The 9135-nt window shown below is 42.9% G+C and overlaps 1 protein-coding gene across 3 annotated transcripts in view; it reads right to left on the reverse strand.

The window, feature by feature from the left end:
• Positions 1 to 5770, reverse strand: part of ASPA (aspartoacylase) — a 14959-nt gene extending 9189 nt beyond the window's left edge. The window contains exons 1-2 of one of the 3 annotated variants that reach the window (XM_072431163.1): positions 5330 to 5770; positions 4433 to 4593 (exon numbers count right to left, since the gene is read on the reverse strand). In XM_072431163.1, coding sequence (XP_072287264.1) covers positions 4433 to 4464 — 32 coding nt within the window. In that variant the 5' untranslated portion in view covers positions 4465 to 4593; positions 5330 to 5770. Of the gene's footprint in view, positions 1 to 4337; positions 4594 to 4684; positions 4791 to 5329 lie in introns of those variants that run through there. The other 2 variants (XM_072431148.1, XM_072431156.1) reach the window with 2 other exon arrangements.
• Positions 5771 to 9135: the final 3365 nt, after the last annotated feature.

The raw sequence follows: 9135 nt of genomic DNA on the forward strand, positions 1-9135 counted from the left end.
GTCGGCCATTAGAAAGAAAGGGCTTTGTTGGCTCTTTAATGAAGGAGGTTGTAAGTTTGGGGGGAGCTGCAGATTTCGGCACGAGTGTTCAGGATGCGGAGGTAATCACGGGCTCTGGCGGTGCTTTAAAGCGGGGGGGAGTAGAGGAGGTGATGCTGTTGGAAAAGGGGCTGACGCCGGTGAAGCTAGAAAAGATGCGCCCCTTTTTAGGTAAGTACCCGGATAGGGAGGTGGCTAGGGTGCTGGAGGCGGGGTTTGTGGAAGGGTTTTGGATCCCAAGTGAGGTGGGGGGGGGGTTGCTAAAGAGGCAAGGAATTTACAGTCCGCATTGCTGCATGCAGATGTAGTGGCGGACAAATTAGAAAAGGAGGTGAGGCTGGGGAGGATGAGTGGTCCATTCTGGGAGCCGCCGCTGGAAGGTTTGATTGTGTCACCGCTGGGTTTGGTGCCTAAAAAGGAGTCAGGTAAGTTTCGCCTGATACATCATTTGTCTTTTCCGCCGGGGGAATCGGTAAATGATGGGATTCGGCCGGAAACTTGCTCGGTGGTGTATACTTCCATTGAGGCAGCAATTGCATGGGTGCGGAGGTATGGGCAGGGCGCGTTGTTGGCTAAGGCGGATATTGAGGTGGCTTTTCGTTTGTTGCCGGTACACCCGCAGTGCTTGCGTCTGCTGGGATGTAAATGGGAAGGGTCTTATTTTGTTGATAGATGTTTGCCGATGGGATGTTCCATTTCTTGTGCGTTGTTTGAGAAATGTAGCTCTTTTTTGGAATGGGTGGTGCGGTCGGTGGCTGAGGTGGATTCAATCATCCATTATTTGGATGATTTCTTGAAGATTGGTCCAGCAGGGAGTTTGGTGTGTCGGGTGTTGCTAGCCACGTTAGAGCATATGGCGGACAAGTTTGGGATTCCGTTGGCAAGGGATAAAACAGAAGGGCCAAGGACGGTGTTAACATTTTTGGGGATTGAGTTGGACACAGTGGCCATGGAAAGTCGGTTGCCGCGGGAAAAGTTGGTTGATCTCCTTGGGGAGGTGGAAAAGGCGTGTGGGCGGCGGAAGATGCATGGTTGTTGTTTAATTGTTTGTTTTTTAGGTTCTCAACGCTGCTTGGTGTGGATTGTCGGGCATTCCTACGTCTGGTGGGGAGCCAAGAGGGCAGAGGTCCGACCAGATGGGCGGCAGTTGGGGTTTTCCCGGGCGGAAGTCTTGGTTTGCTGGATTGGAGTACGAGGTATGTTGTGGAGTCGGATGGTCCCGGAGATTCGGAGGTGTGCAGCGCTGGATAGAGCGCCGGACGTCGTGGTGATGCACGCAGGAGGGAACGATCTGGGGAAGAGAGCCATGAAAGGTTTGGTTCGGGATGTGAGGCTGGATTTTTTAAGGTTGAAGGTTGAGTTTCCGGGTACGGTCTTTGTCTGGTCGGACGTGGTGGTCAGTTTGGAGGGGGGCAAGGTCTGTAGTGGGTGTTAATAAAGCTAGGATTAAAGTTAATAAGGAAGTGGGCCGGTTTGTTGCGAGGAATGGGGGTGTGGTGGTCAGACATAGAGAGTTGGAAGAAGATACCTGGCGGTTTTTGAGACAGGATGGTGTACATTTGAACGATGTGGGGACGGATTTGCGGTGTCTGGGTCTGCAGGATGGAATACAGAGAGCGACCTGGGTGTGGAAGGGCGCACAGATGTGAGGGGTCCCACCCGTGCGCTCCAGCGGTTGAGGTTTGGTGAAGGTAAGAGTTCTAGGTTTAATTATGGTTGGGGGGGGACACCCAAGGTGGTGGTGTAATCCCCCCCTTATGCAAGTGGATTGGTGGAGGCCCCTGAGGTGGTGCTGTGCTGCTAAGGGGCCAGGTTGGTTTGGTGTTTGGTGGTTATGGAACTGTGGTGGCGTGGCGGACTTTACCTTCCGGGCCTGCAATCTAGTCGTTTGGAAAATTGGTTGGTAATGAAAGGGTTAATTGAGTTATAGGTTGGTTAGGTGATATTAGGGGTTAATTGTTAATGGTGTTATAAATTGTTATTTAAATGTTATTCAAATGCTATTTAAATGTTATTTATTGTTGTTGGTTATTTAATAAATATGCTAAAATATTATGTTAAGTTATGAATATTAATAGGGGTTTATGTTATTTAAATAAACGGCTGCTTGCCAGCCATTTAAATCGCATTTCAGGTGTGGAGTTTTATTTGAGTTAAGGGATTGTTAAGGGGGTGGGGAAGAAAAGGTTTGTATTTTAAGGGGGGGATAGCTTCAAGGCAAGCTACGAGCTACCCTGGTGAAGGGAAATCCAAACTTGGTAGCCAAGCGTTTCTTGCACACAGCGATCATGTTCATTTCAGAGGCATGCGAGCTCCAATATGTTAGGAAACCCCTAAGCAGAAACACTTCTGGTAATGAAACAAAATAAATCCATTGAGCAAATGCCAGAGACCAAAAACAGGCAAGAAGCCAGCATGATTCAGCACAACCCCACCAGACAAATACACAAACATGGCAGGGGGCATCTCCAGCAAAGAGGAACATTCTGTTCCCCTGCCATGTCTCAGGGATGGAGGGGGTAAAGCAGTTTACCCTGTGTAGTGCTCTCTGGATTGGCTGACATATAAAGACCTATCAAACAGAATCAGATGTTTCTGAGCAAAACACAGTTTTGTAAGCATTTTTAGACCACAGGTATTTAATGACATGTTTGGAATTTTGTTTTCTTTTCAAGATTTACAAAAGTGCCATATTTCCAAAAAAAAAAATATATATTTATATTGTGAGGGGTTACGCTCAGGATCTCCTTTGCTGGGGTCAAAGGACACTTGTCTGGTTCATCCAACTCAGATCACACACCAAGGTATCAGCCTTAAGCTGACTTGCAGCCAGGTTTATTGAAGGTTGCAGATAAAATAACAAAACAGCAAAAGAAAACCTTGCCTGTCCGGCACTTACTTACTATACATCAGAAGTCCCTGTCTATCAGCTGGAGGGGTTCTCCCTGTAAGCTCAAAACCAAGCTTTCAGCAACCTTCTACTCACTTTTGAGCTCACTCACACAGACCAACTTTCTGAGTCTCCAAGCAGAGCTCCCTCACACAGAGCCCCTGTCTGTGTTTCCAAAAAAACTCATTCACACAGTTCACCTGTCTGTGTCTCCAAACAGAGCTACTGACTGAGCTCCTGGCTCTATGTTAAATCGCCCCCCTATAGTGCTTCTACATTAATTACCTCACAGGTGAGAGTCTTCCACCTGCTACTTCACACAGGAGAGGAATCTTGGACAAATTACTTCACATAAAAGAGGAATCTTGGGCAAACATATCTCCCTTCCACCTCCAATCCTGCCTCGGTGTAACTATATATATATATATATATATATATATATATATATATATATATGCACCTTTTTGGCATCAAATATTTTAACAGCTAAAAGGTACCTACACACATGTATGTATATGAAGGTTCTCAAGTCATTATGTATCTAGTAGAACTTGTGCATATGGTACCCAGTAAAATATTTATCTCACTACCAAGTTTTTTCGATTACTTAGTTATAACTATATATAACCAGTTATAACCACTGCTCATCATTTTGCTTATTCAAAAAGGCATTGCAAACAGCAGTATAGGTGTGCAAGAAAAGCAACCTATAGCAGCAAGTCATAGCTCTAATTAATGTGGACAAAGCAAATGGAGGCAATTTTTTTACCAGAGTCCTGATCTTCATTCAGTGTCTGTTTAGATTATATCTTAATGTGTTACTTTACTTTAATGTGTTTTTGTATTACACAAGAAATAAAGCGAACATTGTTAAAGCTAAATATGTTGTACTGGTGTCTGTTTATTTCTGCACTTGTCTACGGTGTGCTTTGGTGCATTTTGAAAAAAAAAAGTTGAATCATTATACTTTTTTTTTTTCAACTTCAATTTATATCTTTTCAAAAAAATAATGAAAAAATGATTACACCAGATACAGTTACCTTTTAATAAAAAAAAAAAAAAAATCTGAAGTACAAAAATGTGAACCTTCTTCAATACCTTCAGTTTTTTCTAACTGTGTGCTGCTGAATTCCTGGGGAGAAGGATTATATAAAACAGCAGCAAAGTACAAAAGTGTGGACGGGTCTGTGGTGTCCCAACAGTTTTTGTCTAATAGATCAGCTTTGGTCCAGTAGTACAGGCCACACCAGACACAAAACAAGGCTTGGCAGGTCCTGGTTAAAAAGCAACACACATATATCAAACATTTTGTTCATCTGGCCTGCACCACACTGTATGTAGGTACATCAACACTAAAATAAAAAAGTAGATTTTAGAGAAAGACATAAAGAACACAAATCTTTCTTACCTAAGACTTTGAGTGTCAAAAACTCTGTTCAGGTCAGTGTCAACATATCTAACACATTTCTCCACAGCTTTTGGGTTGGTAATAAAGGGTCTCACCTCCATACCCGCTCTGGCAATCTCCCCTCCATGTTTAAGCCAGTGTTTAACTAGAAAAACTCCACTGAGTTCATTTCCATGGGTGCCTCCAAATATAGCCACCTTCTGAATGGGCTAGACATCAGTGCTCATTGCCATGGCGGATACTCACACGTCGAGAGCTGGAAAACACACATGGAGAACAAATGCAAGTCAGGACACCGCAGACTGAATTAATAGTACCACATGATGGAAGTAAACACAGCAACACACCTTGTCAATATTCCAATGCTCTAATGTGATGTAACTGAATACTTTTACAGGAATGTAAATAAATACAGAAACTGAGAGGAGCCGTGCTAGCAAACTTACACCAAGAACGTTCAGAGAAACAAATTCCTTCCAGAAATGAATTTATTCCTGTGCACATAGGTCCTTCAGGCCAAGCCAATGAGGACCAGATGAAGTGGCTATTGAAATTATTGGCAACACATTGGATTGCATATCTGACAAATAGGATATTAGGCATAAGGGATGCATTATGTGTAATTGAAATACTTAGCAAAAAGGTGGGACAAGCAAATTCAGAGCACATCAAAAACCGATCATGGTGCATAAATGAATATACATTTATATGTTAATTTACTAAGAAGAAAAAAAAAACTATATGTCTAAACACCCGTGGACAGGTAACATAAAGCTGACATACCTGCAATAGGCCTGAAGTTAACACAGACAATACTAATTCAGGCCAGCCTATATATATTAGGATTATTTCCTGATTTAAAGTTTCCTTGCCCTTTGTACTCTCAGAGAGAGTTTAAAAACTTTCCTTGCCACTTTCGGTAAACAATTAACTCTTTGCTGCTCCCTTGAAAAGTTACAGTAAAACTTTAAAAAAAGAAAACATTTACTGACCTAATCTAAGCGTTTTCTTCACCAGGAGAAGATCTGTAACAAGTTCCTCTGCTTCAAGAGTGAACTGAGGACAAAGCTTGTATTTACAACTCTGTCAAGATATCCAGCCCAGCTGTCTTTGCCAAAACAAACTTTTTTCTTTTTTTCTTTTTTTTTTGAATGAAGTTTTCAGATGAACTCTGGAAATGCCACCAAATGATAGTGCCCAAGCAAATATAAGCATGCCTTTAAACCAAGAGACAATACAAAAGTTTTACTTTCTAATATACAGGCTTGTTACCACACTGATTTCACAAATAGGGAAATGCTGTGTCTGCTGTAATCAGTCCAATTATTTAAAGCAACAGGTTTCACTTCCTTTTCTTACAGGTTGGTCAAAGATTTTATAAAGCGTGCAAAGATCTAAGTAACCGATCACCTCTCTAGAATAAAACAAGAATCTGCACAGGATCAAGTGTAGTAATAGTAGGGAGGACAGCATTACACATACTGAGCATGCTCTGAGCATGTAGCACACGCAACCCTCAGGGACCAATGTGCTGACTCAGTGCCCTTCACTAAACACAGCTGCTTCAACTGTCACCTGAGAGTGGCTTCTTTTCCATGTTTTGGAACAACATTTGATAAGTGCACATACATTGCATGCAGAAATTACATTTGCTGAGTTATCTTTTCTATTCCTAAAATATATGAAAAACTGAAAACACCTTGCAATAATATTAGATAAGTTGCACACAGATCCTACATTTCTGTAGCTGAGAAAAACCTTTTTTGATCACATTCTGCAACAGGAGAACGCTGTACAAAAAGCCTTGTTTTGTTCTATGGAGTAAGGAATTTGGAGGATGAGTGAGAGGTACCCCGCCGCGCCCTCGTCTATAGAATGTTATAGTGGTCATATAAAAAGAAAACACATTTTATTACACTTGTGCTGGTAGATTAAAGAGCATGCTAAACCATTTATTTCTGTGGAACTTAGCTGGACCTCTGGAGGCCCTGAGCACAGCTCTCCTATAACAGTGTTTCTTGACCTTTTTTAACATGGGAGGAACCTCTTGAAATAACTTTCAGGTCTTCTAGGAACCCCTTCTATATTTACTATATCCACAGATTGCTGTTCATTAGTGGGGTGGTCAGTGGGAGGAATGCCTCATACATTGCTGGCCAGTGGGAAGAATGTCACCCTTACAGATAACCAAAAATATAATTTGTATCTATTAAACTGACCTGAGAGGCACCAATTGACTGAAGGAACCTCTGGAGGAACTCTAGAAGTCACAGGACACATTTGCATTTAAAATAGCCAGCCACAAAAAGTAAGATGACTGGAACAGCAGGAAGGTAAGTATGTACCCAGGTGGGCTGCACTCAGTTGTCCTTCAGTAGTGGTCCCCACCTTTTTTGCTTTAAAGTATAGCTAAAGGCAAAACTTTAAAACTCCAGTTGATTTGTTTTCTTTTGTTTGTGTCCCATCGAGAACATTTTCAAAAACTTCCTGTCCTAATGACCAAACAGTAAGGAAGAGGAAATTCTCTCTTAAAGTGGGCTTTAAAGTCGATTGACTATCCCTTTTATATAATGTAAACAAGCATTTTTTTTTTACTTTTAAACTGTTTTCTTTATTAACATTTTTTGTGGACCCCTCCTCTTCCATCTATAATGGCATGGTGGTAAGAGCTTAAGAGGAAATCTGCAGCCTACTGGGATACATATGTCACATATCCCAAGACGCAGTGGGCTGCTCCTTCTGTGCATGCCCAATATCGGGCATGCATTCTAGAATGTAAATGCTAGACCTCACACATGTGCAGTGGGATTGGCACTTTTCTTTTACATTTTCAGGAAGACACGCTACCTGATCTTGGTCCTTCACAATGCAAGATCAGGTGATGTGAGAAGAACCCGGAAAAGACGAAAGATGACCGCTGGAAAGAAGAGAGAAGCCTCAACAGCGCAGGATTTACTGGGCTCGGTTTGCGGAAGGATGTCTTTTTTTATTGGTGAAAATTCATCTTTGTACAGTGGGTCTGATTTATCAAAGCTCTCCAAGACTAGAGAAGATACACTTTAATCGGTGAACCTGGGTGATCCAAACTAAACCTAGAATGGATCTTGTCCAGGAATTAAAAACATTTTATTAATATTATCCAATACTTATATAGCATAAACATATTACGCAGCACTTTACAAAGTCTGTAGTCATGTCACTAGCTAACCCTTAAAGGGGTCCACAATCTAATATCCCTACCATAGTCATATGTCATTAGCACAGTCAAAGGCCAATTTGGGGAAGCCAAATAACCTAATAGCATGTTTTTGGAATAAGGGAGGAAACCCACGCAAACAGGGGGAGAATCCGTAAACTCATGCAGATAGTGTCCTGACTGAGATTCAAACCTGGGACCACTGCAAAGGCCAGAGTGTTAACCTCTGAGACACTGTGGTGCTAACAAATGACTTTGAGGAAATCCATTCCAGGTTTGCTGGATCACCCAGGATCATCTTCTCCAGTCTTGGAGAGCTTTGATAAATCAGACCAAGTGAATCTGTTAGAACCTTTCTCTGCTATTCCTGTTGCAGATAAAAGCAACATTGATGGATTTTCCAGAATATTTAGTCTTAAAGACAATGGTCACAGAGCACATAAAAAGGACGGAGACACAGAATGATTACTATAAGCAACAAGACATTTTTCCTTTTTCTACAATGGCTCCCTATAGATTGCCCTAGAGCAGAGGTAGGCAAACTTCTGGCTTTAGGCCACATAAGGCCTAGCCAGTATTCCAGTCTGGCTTAACACCCCCCTAGTGATTTATTGTTGGACCTGGCCTAATTGAATTGTCAGGTTATTGTGCGTTCCCGCGATATCATAGAGTTCCCGCACAGTAACCCCAGCTACCAGTCTCCGGAATGTTGACCTCGAACGCTGTGTCTTCAACCCTGAAGGGACTGACCAATTATTCTTCGTCCAATGTGGCAACAAAACCCTGTGTTTAGTGTGCAACCACACCAACACTACTTTCAAGAGGTCGAATCTCGAGGGGCATTTCAATGCCAAGCACGTGCACACGTACAGAGACTACACTGCGGTTGAGTGGAAAACTGAGGCTGCTCGCTTGCAGTCACGGCTGGATCAACATTTGCGATTGCGAAGAAAATGCATCCCTTCACTGATGCAGACTTTGTAATGGATTGTATACTTGCTACTGTTGACATCATTTGTCCCAAACAACACAACACTTTCAAGGCAATCCCGTTGTCTGCCCACACTGTGACTCGACGCATCTAGGACTTGGCCTCTGATGTCCAGTCTTCGATGTTTACGAAGTTCAAAATTCTTGATATATTCTCCATCGCCTTGGACGAGAGCTGTGTTATCAAAGACACTGCGCAGCTGGCCATCTTTGTGCGTGGCATCACGCAAGACCTGGAGGTAGTCGAGGAGTTTCTCAGCCTCATCCCGATGAATGGAATGACAACTGGCCAAGATGTCCTCAATGCCCTCTTACCTGCTTTGAGTGGTTTCGACCTGTCGAAGCTCGCCTCAGTAACTACTGACGGTGCACCTGCCATGGTTGGATTTACCAAGGGACTTTCCAGCTGCTCATCGACCACTGCTGCTCTTTGGGCTGTGCACAAGAGATACACAAGGTGCACTGCATCGTCCACCAGGAGTCATTGTGTGCCAAAGCAGTTGGCATGAAGGGCAATATGTCTGTTGTGAAGTTAGTGAACGCAGTGCTTGCTTGTCCTCTCAACCAGCGCATCTTCAAGCACATGTGCAAAGCTGCTGATAACAGCGATCT

Source organism: Pyxicephalus adspersus, chromosome 1 (assembly GCF_032062135.1).
Source record: "Pyxicephalus adspersus chromosome 1, UCB_Pads_2.0, whole genome shotgun sequence".
Taxonomy (NCBI): domain Eukaryota; kingdom Metazoa; phylum Chordata; class Amphibia; order Anura; family Pyxicephalidae; genus Pyxicephalus; species Pyxicephalus adspersus.